The sequence below is a fragment of the Gavialis gangeticus genome, unplaced genomic scaffold, assembly GCF_001723915.1.
Source record: "Gavialis gangeticus isolate Ggan-Ray unplaced genomic scaffold, GavGan_comp1, whole genome shotgun sequence".
NCBI classification, from domain to species: domain Eukaryota; kingdom Metazoa; phylum Chordata; order Crocodylia; family Gavialidae; genus Gavialis; species Gavialis gangeticus.
Window position 1 is genome coordinate 114,511,254 of NW_017729031.1, and position 14,207 is coordinate 114,525,460.

Here is a 14,207-nt window from a genome sequence, read left to right on the forward strand (position 1 = left end):
GTGTTTATGCAGAACCTTTAAATACATTTTTATTTTATTTTCTTAAGCGTATTTGGGGCATATCCACCCTGCAACAGAATACTGGAGATGTAACACTGACACCTTTTTAATATGTTGCACTTCGATACTGCATGCAGTGACATCTTATAAATTCAGCCTACCTCCAATTATGTTAAACCTGTGTCAGAAATGCACTGCACGTTATCTTAGCCCTACTCCTGAGTTTTCAGGGATTTTTTTTGTAAACTATTTATAATAGTGATTTGTTCTTTTACATGATGCAGTGTTGTTTGCAGCAGTAACCTGCTGTTTGTGTACTTGAAATTCTTCCTGCCTCTTACTGGTAGCCAACTTTGAAGTGGCCAGGTTCAAGACAAATGGGTAAATTGTCCCAAAATTGTCCTCCAACAAAAGCTAAAATTGCTGCAACAATGCATACAATCCTTTGCAAATTACTGAAATGGGAATCATGGTCCTTGATCTTTCAGGAGAGCATCTTTTAATCCCTCTTGATTTTTTTTTTTTTTTCCCTTTAGCAATGAAGTCTCACTGTTGGATCCATGCCTGACCATCTTCTTTGAATTGTTGTGCAACTTGGTATTCCTGTTGTTGCTCCTGAAATTGTGGGTCTTGTGATACTTGTACCATAAATTGGTCAGTCAGCCTCTAGCAAGTTTGCAGCAGACTGAGACCATGTCTTTGTGGACAGCATGTTCAAAAAACCGTGACTTCATATGAGAGACAGTTGACTGCTGATTCTGGTACTGGAACTTGTGTACATGTGTAGAGAGTGAATGCTGAGTTAGGCCTATAGCGACAAGTGTCTTCTGGTGAAGCAAGGAATAAGTAGATGTTAAAAAAACAAAAACAAAACCACTCCGGAGTGGGGACTCTAGGGCAGGGTGCTATTTACCCATTCCCCTGGGTTAGATCCAAACCACAAGGAACCTCACAGCTTGGGTCTGGACCTACCTCCAGCAGTGGGGTGTGTAGTGGTATAGGGGTTAATACAGCCGTTGCTTATCCTGCCTTCCTGACATGCATCACTACCAAAACTCTGCATCCTGTATTTTGATGGCAAGCCCCATCCCTTCTTGTCCCACCCTCAAATTCCCAGCCTCTCTAGCAGCTCTGTGGGCCATATGTTTGACACCCCTGCTCTAGAGGAGTTATGAGAGCTACTGGAAGTGTGGTAATAGTAACCTGCATCCGCACTAGAAAGCAATGGTGTTGCCTACTTCCTTGGTCAGCTTTGTCTCCAGGCACGCTTGTCCAGCTCACTTTACTACCCTGCCTGCATGAGCAGGGGTGTGTACAGTGTTAACAGGATGGCTCATGGAGTCCGAGGCAGGTGCTTGTGGGTTCTCTTATTTTCTCTGCAGCAAAACAGTATCACCTGGTTGGCTGTTACTAATTTCTTGCTGTCTTGCCTCAACAGGCTACCTGAACACATGACATTTACCCTGAGTCTCTTTTTATAGTAGGATTCTGTTTCTTTCTAGCATCTCTGCCACTGACAGGATGCCTCCATCCCAGGGCTGTTCAAAGTCCATGAGCTGCTACCCGTAACAGATTACTTATGCAGAGAATGTCAAGACAGCTTAGGCTTGCTCCAGTGTACTGGAGGCCAGGCACAGTTCAGGGTTAGTCTCCCTCCAGATCTTAAATGTTTCTTCTCATTTACTGATACTGACTGTTCTACTTTTCTTCAATGCTACGGCTGTCCTCCAGGATGTAAATTGTAAGTCTGACTCGATTGTGAAGTGCCTCTAGTTTTCAGGATAGTGTTTAAAAGTAATAAATTAAGGGGTCTGCCCTGTTGACTTCACAGCATGTGCCTGCAGGAGAGATGCAAAGGGAATTCCTGAGGCATCAGTGTTCAACAGAATTAATATTTGGCTGGGGCAAGTTAGTGGCATCACTGCCCAGTGACAAGAAGTTTGTGAGCGTGGGCATGGTTTGGGCTCAGGGGCAATGGTTTCTTGTCTTGCTAATGAAAGGAAAGCCTCAGGGTTTCTGTTAGTTTTAGATAATGAAGATTTGTCTTGTGTCCATCTCTCAGGGAGGAATTATAGGAGGTTATAATAAAAAATGCCGTTTGTTTCTTTGAGCTTAGTTTAATAGATTAGCTCAACCTTCATAAATGCTTGTGCCTAGTCAGTATAAACAACTGTCTCCAATTTATAGTGTGCAAAACACTAGTCTCTTGCTTTTTAGGCTACAAACTTGGCCTTTCTTGGGGTTGTGATGCTGGACTTCTGCAAATTTTAAGTTCCTTTTGAATGAATATACATGTAAAATACATGCACATGCGCATGCACGTACATGCACATCTCAGTATTTAAGTCTCGATTCCCAGTTTGCAGCTTCTACAAAAAGATAAAATGATAGCTCCTAAAGTGCACACCCTACACAACAACCCAGCACCACTACTGCCTGCCCCGAGTGCAGCTGAGCCCAGTGCCGCCCCAACCCAACACCTCTGTCGGGAAGAGCCCAGTGCAGCCCCTGGCCCTAGCCCGCTCTGCGCACCGATCCGGGGGCACATGCCCCCCCAGGGTGCATATAGTGGGAAAAGCTGCCTCCCACCCCTGCATGGCTCAGTCCCACGGCCTGAATGGGCAGCCCCTGCCCCTCCCCCACGGCCTTTCCCCCACAACACTTACCAGCTGGATGTGGCTGCTTTCCACGTGGCCGGACTGCGCTCCTGGCCCCCATGTGCTGTGCTGTGATGTGCTGTGCCTGCATGCACGCACGTGGCAATTATCAGCCACATCAGTTCTGCGTACCTCCTTCCGACCCTTTTAAGTACCTCTAGGAGTATGTGTACCCCCAGCGGACAACCACTGCTGTAGGGATTACTGATACAACTATGTTGCTTTTCTTTGGTTCATTTAAACACTGTTGAATAGGCCTGGATTATTATTATTATTTATTTTTTTGGTTTAAGATCAAATTTAAATTTAGTTCAGTTTTTAAATGTGCATAATCTATTCCCAGTTCTGCCAGCCTGTTGTGACCTTGATCAGGATGTTTTCTTCTCAGATAAAATGGAGATAATACTTTTTTTTAGAGGAGCATGTTTGAAAAGCTTGCTTTATTGCCTAACCACCTAACTTCGGGGTTTGAACTCCAACTGCTTTTTCTTCACTTTGTGTCAGGGAAGGAATGAGCTTTTAGAGCTGGGATGGGAAGCATACAATACTTTGAATTCCTCCCCTCCTTTCCCCCACTTGTATTAAATTAATTTCTTTTTAGAGGTGGAATGGACACCTCCTTATCCACCTCTGTCTAAACTGTTTCCTGTTTTGCCAGAGCATATACTGAGAATCTTTCTCTGACCGATTAAACAGCTACTTCCTGTAATTTGGGGAGTGGCATTACAGGCGCAGTATGCCCCTAGCACAGGGCAGGCCCACCATACACGGGAACAGCTGCAGCTCTGTTTTTCTGCTCCCTGAGGAACTGTTTGTCCTGAGGCTTTCCCTGCTAGCACAGAAACCACAGCACACATGAGGTTCTCTGCTGTGAATCACATGGAGAGAGGATCTACTGCACTTCAATCCCTTATAGTGAAAAAGGGAAGAAAAAAACCCCAACCAGTATGGTGTTCAGTATTTATAAACTTTTCAGGCTAAGCTTGGGTCTTGTTTATCTTCCTTTTCAGTTGCGGCACCCTATTTTCCCATTGCTGAGGGGCTGGGATCTTTTAGGCATATGTTGTTTCTCCCTCTCTATAGATATAAGGCTACTAATTCTGCCCACACACAATTTACAATAAGCACCATCTGCTTAAGTTTCTAGGATGTTGTCCTTGTCAGTCAAGCAAGTACAATGCTGAGTGTTTATGTATGTGAGCACACACGCAAGAGGGAAGGGGCAGGCTTTACTATTTGGCTGCATTTCCTGGCGCATGCCTGTCCTGCAGCACTCTGCATTGTGGACGCTTGGTGCCGTGCAGCTGCACACCCTTGCTCTGTATGTGGCTCAGGTCATAGGGAAAAGATGTTGTCACCTTGCTTTTTTAAAAAAATGGGTCCCAAACATGAACCTGCCTTCTGAGAGAGGTCCAGCTAAGAGTGCAGCATAGTTAAGACTTCCCCATCTCTTATTTTAACCAGGGTGTATGGTTTGCTTGCAGTCGCATGATGCATCTTTTCCTGTCTTGTCTCTGCCTTCCCTCTGTCTTAGTGAACAAGAAAATACGTGTCCTGGAATCCTGATCTTGGAATGTTATTGGCCTTGACGAGAGTTCAGACCTCTGTCATCCATCATGTCCATGTTCATGTTGTTGGAAAGAGCATTTGTAAATTAACATTTAACCAGAAATGTTTTGGAGTGGAGTTGCCATTTAGTGTTCATTATACAAGTAAAAGTCAATGCCCGTAGAAACAGCAGCATGTGCATTTTGATTTGCATTCTTATAATAATAATGTGAAACCTAAATGCCCATAATTAGTAGCAGTTTGCTTTCAAGGCAGCTGAAATTGCTTGCCATTCTGTAATTTTTGCCTTTGCTAATGTCCACACAGCTTTGGCACAGTTGCCCTTCTAAACACCCTGCTGCTTCACACAGGGATCATGTAGTCCATTTTGAAGTGACACCAATCTTGTCCAGCCATCTGACTGTCTCATGTATTGTTGTGCTGCTTAATCTGAAACCTGCATCAGCTGATGAAGTAGAGAGACAGTTAAAACAATAGGAGTGTGGCTTCCTTGTATTTAGGCAGTGAAGAAATTTTGTATTTAAAAAAAAAAAAAAAAAAAAAAAGGGGGGTGGGTTCCTTTTTTTTAGGGGGGGAAAAAAATTTTTTTTTAAAAAAAAAAAAAAAAAAAGGCTGGCCTTCTTGCTGAACTTTGCTTCCTTAGGTGAATTAATGTCAACTGCTGTGGCACGCCCATAAACGGTATTGCATTAGGAGTTTTTGATCTTTAATGTATCACATTACTGTCTAGCACTAGTGTCATATAGGAATGCAGGAAAGAGAAATTGGGACAAAGCCACTTGCATAGGTTACTGTTAAAGTGTTTAGATTAACTTGGAAATGTACCTGATGAAGATAGTGAGTGTTGGCAACAAGTCCTTGAGCTGTTTTTGAAAAATTCTAAATATAGCAACCCAAACTCTTGTTTGACACCATTTTGGAAAGTGTGGTTGAGCAGTTGTCATGGTTTTTTTCCACTGCAGTATAAGTTGTAGGAGGCCATAAAGAGTACTTAGTGCTACAGGGTTGTCAAATTTTTCTTTCTAATCAAGTGAATTTTTGGGGGTGAGGGGTGGAATGGAGATTTGAGATGGAGGGGAAGGGCTGATGAGGACCAAAGGCGCAGATCTACCAAGGTATTTGGGCTATGCAAAATGGGAAAACTTCTTTAAAGTGAGAACCTTGGATCTGATTGGAAATGTGAATTAAAATGTCTTACAAAAATGTTGTCCCGTCCCCCAAACAAAACCGAAACCTAACATTAAGCTTTAAAGTATCTCATGAAACCTCAAGGTGTTGGTGACACCCTGGCTGAGAATCACTTTTCTAAAGGCTTCGAGAGGGAAGGAAATTGAAGTCAGGAGTGATTGGTTGGAATCTGCTGGATGATGGGATCTGCCATCATTTAGAACTTTTTTAAGGATATGGGTGGCATTATGAACTGTAAAGAGGACTTACTTTATTAGTCTAGAAAATTTTGGAAGGTAGTTAGGGTATTTTTTTTGTATCTGTGGTGCTGTAGATGCTATCCACAAACATTAGAGATGAATATGATAGTAGTCTTTTGCCATTATCATAAATAACGGGATAAATGAAAGATTCTTGGGCAAAAAATTCACTTAGTTGTTGTGCTCAGGTCTGTTCAAGGCATGATTAGAATATCATTTAAAACCTAACCTTGTGGGAAATGAGAGAAAAGGGTGGGGGGGAGAGGGGGAGCAGTCCTGTAACTACTATCAACCTCATGGGTAGATGCATTACAGGAAGCTGAGCTAGTCTCTCAGGTAGTAGTCGGTGGCTTTCCAAAGAAGATAGTGTAACAGGATCTTTGAATTCTAGGGTTTTAAAGTTTTTGACAGTTAAAATTGAATATCCAAGTCTTTTTTTTTAATGCACATTTATTAGTACTAGAGAAGGTCATAGCTTCTTGCATTGAAATAGTGGAAAACTGTGAAAATAAAACTGGAAAACACAAATTGAGTTTGGAAAATTACCATTTTAAACCGACACAGCTGCCTTGCCAGCAGTGCATCAGTTAGGGGTATTTTAGCATATTTGTATTGTATTAGTTGAAATGTTATAATAGTCTTGGTGTTGAAAAGGCTAGTTTCATACGTAATATGCTGATAACGGTAAAGGTCAGAGACTTGTAGCTCATCTAGGAACTTCGTTATTCAAGTCTCTTGCTGTTCTTCAGTTTGGACAGCGTGTGTGTTACAACATGCTTCACTAAGTAAGTGCGTTATAGAATACATGTATAGTATTTTTTCAGTTCATAAAATTCCCCTTCCCCCGCCCCCCTTTACAAACTTTTACATTGCATTTGCAGTGGGTTTTTGAATCGGCAAAAGTCCCATCTACTCTGTAGTTCTGTTCCTTTGGTGACTTACCGGCTTCGTAGCTCAAACCTTAGCAGGAGACTGCTGCTTATGGACATTCAGAAAAATTTCTGCACAGTGGTGGTGTCTCTCAAGTTCCTGAATCTGTAGCCTTGCTTGGGTACTGGGGGTGGGGGGCTAAGGAGGATATAGTGTTGATGTACATATGGAAGTTATGTGTTTTTCAGTACCTATGGAAATTACAGTTTAGAGAAGAGAAGTACCTTGCAGTTGGTTGCAGTGAGGAAGGTGTGCATATGGCCAGGACTTCCATGCAGCATATGTGGAGACTGTTTAGACTGGTCCAGTTAACTTAATGTCATGCTGCTTCTCTCGCCTTATTCCTTACTCTCTTTTTTTCTTGCCTTGGGGATGTCCTTGGTGTTCACCTGCTAGAACCAAGATGTCTGATATACTTAATATTTTGCTCTGGCTTTTGTTGTAAGGATGAAGCTGTGGGAATTGTGCAGAATTTGCCTTCCCTTTTAATATTTCTATTTTGTATATTGTATATGGTTGACGGTAACAGTTTTTTGTGTGGGAGTTACTTGCCAAATGCAGTGGTGTGTTCCACAGACTAATGGAGGTAAATCTGCCTTTGCAGTACTTTGATGTGTTTATTGCTGGAGTGATCAAGGTGGGCATGGGCAAACAGTTTGTGTTTACCCAAACTGTCTCATGTGGTAGTGCTAAGTGATGGAGGCAGGAGAGGACAATTCCTCTCTTAGAAACTAACCATCCTCCTGGTTTTCATGCTCACCGAGCCCAGTTATCAAGCCCTGAACATAAGCTTGCTGATGCTCGTTTTCTGCATAATGGCACCTTAAGTCTTTCTTATGCTATAAAGGAGGCAACTTGATAGAGACAGCAGAGTTAGCAGAACCATGCATGCTAAAGGATGGTGTTGCTTTTTAAACAAAAGCCTTGTGCCATTTTTAAGACAACTATTAGAGTGCCTTGAATCTGAGTTTTACCACGCAACCACAGCCATGTTGACTAGACAAGGCTTTTTCTCACACTACTGGAGACTGGTTAAGAAAGAAAAGGAGGTATACTTGGGGTGACTGGTAAATGGAGTGAGGCTCCTCTAAATCAAGTGGAAATGGGGCTGCTAATTTCTTGACATGAAGTTAAAACGTACAGACTGGTGAACATAAGTTATGCTACTATTCTGTTAGGGAAGGGGCATGGATCTGGCAGTTCAGTAGCTGGTTACCACTGTCTTGGAGTTACAGACCTGGAGAGCCATTCTAGTATTAATGCATCCAGCAGAGTTCTGTTGCCTGATTTCACATATGTAGCTGAAGTTGTACTTAATAGTATCTTTCCCTTTTTCAGGAGGCGACGGTCAGAATGGAGGTGGGCAGCAGATCGGGCGGCTATAGTCAGTCGCTGGAACTGGCTCCAGGCTCATGTCTCAGACCTGGAGTACCGAATTCGACAGCAAACGGATATTTACAAGCAGATTAGAGCCAATAAGGTAAGGGTGGGGCTGGGACACTTGTTGTCTCCAGGGCTGTTTTTCACAAAGCCAGGACTTCCATGACCTATCCTTGTGTATTGCGTAGTTTCTGGATGTTGTGGCTTCACTTGTCTGGGGCTTATCACAAGTATGTTGCACATTGGTAGGCAGATCTAACATTAATTTGGACATGTCTGTCTGCTGGGCTGACAAGTACCTAAAGATGGCTGTCTCTGAAAGCTTCTCGTTATCATTACTGAAAAAGGTTAATGCTGGGTTTTGTTGCTGTTCTGTGTTTACTGCCAATAGCTGGTTCCTTCTTTTTTTCTTTTAGTCATAGTTTAGCCTGGAGGTAAAGCGGCAGAACAGTATGGCTCAGGGTTGCTGTCTCCATTTAGTGCCGAAAAGGCCATGCAGGCTATGTTTTAGAACCCACTGATGGCACAGATTTAAAAACTGTGGCAGTGTTCAACTAAAGCAAGTTCCAAGGCCTGAGACTTTTGTTTTGGGACCAGCAAGCATTGGAATGAATTTGGTATTTTTTTGGAGCTCTTCACATGCACATTGTGCATGGGAAAGAGGGACAGCACCCCCCTGGCCTTTTTAAGAAGCACATTGTACCCTAACCTGATGACTTTCTTCTCCAAAGGATCATGATACCAACATATATAGGCTTCAGAAATTGCTGAATTTTGAAAATTTGCTCCTGTGGTACATTGTGTTCAGGGGGGGAGAGATTTAGACAAGTATACGAAAGAAGTAAGAAACTATTCCAAATAATACCATAATGATTTTGGAGGACCAAAAATAATTGTATTTATCTGGAGATGGCCATAAGTTTGCCTTGTGGCTATGTGTCATATTTTGACTTTATGTAAGGTATTTGCTGGGCTGTTATTTAGGCTCTAGTTTTGGCTGTCAGCTCTAAGGAGGTCAAAGATAACAAAAAGTCCTTTTTCAGATATGTAGGGAGTCGGGGGAAACTCGCAGTATACTTATAGGCTCGGCAGCGCTACGCTTGCTAGCACCACGGCTGAAGGAGACTTGGGGGTCATGATTGACCACAAGATGAACATGAGCCGCCAGTGGGATGTTGCAGCTGGTATAGTTCTAGGCTGTGCAATTCAAGAAGGACATTGAGAAGCTTGAGAAGAGTCCAGAGGAGAGCCACACACGTGATCAGAGGGCAAGAGAATAGGGCCTATGAAGAGAGGCTGAGAGCCATGGGACTCTTCAGTCTGGAAAAGCACAGGCTCAGGGGGGACCTGGTGGCTGCCTATAAGTACGCAAGGGGTGTTCATCAGGATCTGGGAGACAGTCTGTTCACCAGAGTGCAACAAGGACCAACAGTCATAAACTCCTGCAACACTGCTTTAGGCTGAAGATAAGAAAAAATGTCTTTACTGTCTAAGCCCCTAAGACCTGGAATAGATTCCCTCCAGATGTGGTGCAGGCACCTACTCTGGACTTATTCAAGAAACGCTTGGATGCTTATCTTGATGGGGTCCTTTGACACTGACTTCCTGCCCCTGGGGCAGAGAGCTGGACTCGATTTATCTTCGAGGTCCCTTCCAGCCCTAACATCTATAGAGATAGGGAAGCTGATCTGAGAAAAATTTGTAGCCTCCTTTTCTGAGGTAAAACACGAAACCAGAAAATGTGCAGAAGAGCTGGAGAATTTGTCATTTCCTATCTTTTTGAGCATCTGCCTGAGAGAGCAGGATTCCTGTAGTCAGAATGGAGGTCATTTTACCAGGTTTAGATTCATAGACATTGAGGCTGGAAGGGACCTTGCAAGATCATCAGGTCGAGCCCCCTGCCCCAGGGGCAAGAAGTCACCTGGGGTGAAATGATCCCAGCAAGATAAACATCCAGATGTTTCTTGAAAGTGTCTGGAGTAGGTTCTTGCACCACCTCTAGGGGGAGTGTTCCAGACCTTTGGGATTCAGACAGTAAAGAAGTTTTTCCTTATGTCCAGCCTAAAACAGTCTTCTAGGAGTTTGTGACAGTTGGACCTCGTCTTTCCTTGTGGTGCTCTGGTAAACAGGTGTTCTCCCAGATCCTGATGCACACCCCTTATGTACTTATAGGCTGCCACTGTTACCCCTGAACCTATGCTTCTTCAGGCTGAAGAGTCCCATGGTGCTCTGCCTCTCTTCATAAGGCCTGCTCTCTTGCCCTCTGATGTGCATGGCTCTCCTCTGGACTCTTTCAAGCTTCTCCACATCCTTTCTGAATTGTGGAGCCCAGAATTGGATGCAGTACTCCTCCAGCTGTGGCCTCACCAAGGCAGACTACAATGGGAGGACGACTTCATGGGTCTTGTTTGAGGTGCATTGGTACATTCAAGCCAGAGTTTTGTTCACTTTGCTGGCTGCAGTATTGCATTGGTGGCTCATGTTCATCTTGTGGTCAGTTGTGACCCCAAGTCTCTTTCGGTCATGGTGCTAGCAAGTGTAGAACGGCCAAGCCAAGCCTGTAAGTGTGATGCAGGTTTCCCCCACCCCACCAAGGTGGAGCACCTTGCATTTCTCCATACTGAATGACATCAGGTTTTCATCCGCCCACCTTGTGATGAGGTCGGCCTGGATTGCTAGCCTGTCCGTAAGTGTGGTGTCATCAGCTTCCCCATAGTTTGGTGTCATCAGCAGACTTGGCCAGTTCACTTCTGACACCAGAATCCAGTCATTTATAAAGACATTAAAGAGTACAGGTCCAAGAATGGAGCCTTGGGGGCAGGGCCATCCCTAGAGGGGGCTGAATTGGGGCAACCGCTAGCTCAGTTCAGCTCTGGCTGGCTGGCTGCTCGCCACTCCCCCCAACTTGCTGCCCCACACACCCCTAGGGATGGCTCTGCTTGGGTGACATCACTGGTCACTGTGCCATGTTGATTCGGTTCCTTCAATGACCACTCCCTGGGTCTGACAGTTCCCTAGCCATCAGACTGTAGGGTAGTTGAAGCTGTGGTTCTCCATGAGGACATCATGGGACACTGGGTCAAAAGCTTTTTTAAAGTCCAAATATATATCAACCTCTTCTTTGTCCTGGTGATGCATCACCTAATCTGAAATGCTATTGAACAGTTCTAGTATGAAGTATGCCATCTCTTATCCTTCTGGCTAAGGGGTAGATTAGAGGAAATGGGGCACTTTAGGCATACATATGAGAGGTGCATATAACTATCTGAACAGGTACTAGAACGGTCTACAGTAGTGCTTTTACTAGTCCAGGTATTTATGTAGTGCAGGGACCCTGTACATGTGGCAGGCATTATATCCAAGGTGGATATTTCACACGCAGCTTGACATGTTTAGAACCTCTTCTGATTGAGTGACTTTTGACACAGTCAGTTGGGTTATCTTCTGCTCCACTCTGGAAGTTCAGTGTCACCTTGTAACGTCTCTCAGACCCCATTAAAGCTCTCAGTGGAAGGGTGGTGCACTTACTGGCATGAAATCAAAGCCCAACTTTTTTGCCTCCCATTGGGGCATAAGAGTTGGTCCCTTTTGCACCACCTCCAAGGCAATCCCAGTGGGTGAAATAGTGGATCTGTTCTGCAGGTAGTCAGAATGCATTGGAGGCAGGAAAGAGGACAGAAAACTTCCTTGCCCTTTCAGGAGGTAAGACAAAGGAAAAAGCCCAAAGTTGGCACTGGTGGAAATGCTAACACTTTTCCTCTTCTCTGCTAGAGGGAGGTAGGGAGGCGCTTGCCAGCACATTAGTTTCTGGACCTTGTCAGTATATCTCCTCTCCGTATCTTGTATGTACTTTTAGGTAGCAGGCTTAAGTTCTGGGGTAGCAGGCTTTTGGCGATACGGGCATTGAGCAAGCTGCTTAGATGATGATTCTCTTTGATCTTATTCAAATGTTAAGAGGAAAAGTTAATGATAGTATTGTTACTTGTTGATCTCAGTGCTTTACAGAAGAGGGGGGAAAAAAGGAAACCTAGTTCAACGTAAGCTAAATACTGTACGCTTGTTGATAGGGTTTTGCATGTTGCACTTATTTGGCATATTACATTTGTTTTGCAGAATTTGAGTTGCCTATACAGGTCAATATGGCTGCTTTCAGTCATGACTATTTATAGTGTTTTTGTGACATCTTTTGCTGTGTTCAGGATCACAAAGCATATGCTGCATAATGAGACTAGCCAGCTCTGAGCATTAAAGGCAGCATTCATGAGCTTTTTGACTGCTTCTGCCCACTGATTGCTGTGTGATGTCAGTATTTATTTCATATCCCACTTGTGTCCTGGTGCACACACTTTAACCTCTGGTCTTGGGTTGCTCGAAGCTCAAGCATTTTTATTGCCGCTACTCTTGTCTGTTTTCTTCAGCTATGATCCGAAAGCTCCCATGGACACAACTGTAAGATGCCCTGGGATTTTTATCTTTATTTTACTATGTTTCCTTGTCCGTCTTTTCCCATTTCCACTGAGCTGAATATCAGCATGTCTCATAGCACGTTTCTGTATAAAACTGACACACTTTTTAAGTTTTAAGACTTAAAATTCACAAGACGCTTTATCATTTTTAAATATAAAATGTAAAAGTGTGGATTGCTGCTGCAAACAGTTCATTAATGTTTAGAGATTACAAAATATTGGCAAGAATTTATCTGACTGGTTGCTTGAAGTTTCAAGGTGGTAGGAATAGAATCATTCAGTGGACTGAAAGGATGAGAATAAGGTTCTTCTTAAAATAAAAATTTAAACTTTCTGTGAAGTGAAATCATAAAACTGTCATGAAACTTTGCTGTCTCAAAACATGCAGAAAACTTGTAGTTTTATATTCTTAAGTGAACTATGCCACCAAATGAAAACTGTTTCATAGTAGCTAGGGTCAGGAGGGACCTGAACAGATCATCTAGCCTGACCCCCTGCCACTGGCAGGAATGAATGCTGGGTTCACAAGACCCCAGACAAGTGATCATCCAACCTCCTCTTGAATTTGCCCAGGGTAGGGACAAGGACCACTTCCCTGGGAAGTTGGTTCCAGATTTTGGCCACCCTAACTGTAAAATACTGCCTTCTGATCTCTAACCTAAACCTATTCTCCATCAGCTTATGACCGTTGTTCCTTGTCACCCCAGGTGGTGCTGGGGAGAAAAGGGCTCTACCTATTTGCTGTTGATCAGCCCTGATGAGTTTGTAGGCAGCCACCAGGTCCCCCCCCTCAGCCTCGTCTTGCTGAGGCTGAACAGGTTCAGGTCCCTCAGTCTCTCCTCGTAGGACCTGTCCTGCTGCCCTCTCACCAAGCGGGTGGCCCTCCTCTGAACCCTCTCCAGGCTGGCCACATCCTCTTTAAAGTGCGGCACCCAGTACTGTATTCAGTATTCCAATTGTGGCCTGACCAGTGTCGCAGAGATAGGGAGTATCATCTCTCTGGACCAGCTTGAGATGCATCTTTGGATGCATGAAAAGGTATGGCTGCCCTTGCTGACTGCGGTCTGGCATTGGCAGCTCATGTTCATCTTGGAGTCAGTAATGACTCCAAGATCCCTTTGTTTAAATGATCCTGCATGTGAAATAGTTTCATAGTTGTTAGGATCGGAAGGGACCCAAACAGATCAAGTCCAACCCCCTACCATGGCAGGAAAGAGTACTGGGGTTAAACTAGCCCGGCAAGGTGATCATCCAGCCTCCTTTTAAAGACCCCCAGGGTAGGAGCCAGCACCACTTCTCTTGGAAGTTGGTTCCAGATCCTAGCTGCCCTGACAGTGAAGTAGCGCCTTCTGATGTTTAGCCTGACTCTACCCTCTGCCAGCTTGTGACCATTATTTCTGGTCACTCCTGGTAGTATTTGGAGGAACAGGGACTCTCCCAGTGCCTGCTGGTCAATGTTTTTGATGTTGTTGTTGTTTTTGAATGCACAGTGATTAAAGTGTGTTCTAAATTGTCCAGTGACTCAAATATATTGTCTCATTCAGGACCAGTCTGTGTTCATCATTGGCGCACAGAGTCAAGGAAGGCTGGTCTGCATTACAAGAAATCTCAAAACCTAAGCCTGACTTAATTGCATATGTTTATGCCTTACATCTATGATGGACACAACAAGCAAACTAAAGTAGATTATTAAATCCTTCACCAGGGATTAATTGCTTGATGTTTAAACCTGCCAATATTAGGGTGCTGAAATGAAGGGGAGCGGGGGGGGGGGGGGG

At 44.0% G+C, this 14,207-nt stretch overlaps 1 protein-coding gene across 4 annotated transcripts in view; it reads left to right on the top strand.

The window, feature by feature from the left end:
- KANSL1 (KAT8 regulatory NSL complex subunit 1) overlaps nt 1–14,207 on the top strand; it is a 217,117-nt gene that overhangs the window by 148,267 nt on the left and 54,643 nt on the right. For all 4 annotated transcript variants that reach the window (XM_019523616.1, XM_019523617.1, XM_019523620.1 and 1 more), the window contains exon 3: nt 7,922–8,063. In XM_019523616.1, the coding sequence (XP_019379161.1) occupies nt 7,922–8,063 (142 nt within the window). The remainder of the gene's footprint in view (nt 1–7,921; nt 8,064–14,207) is intronic.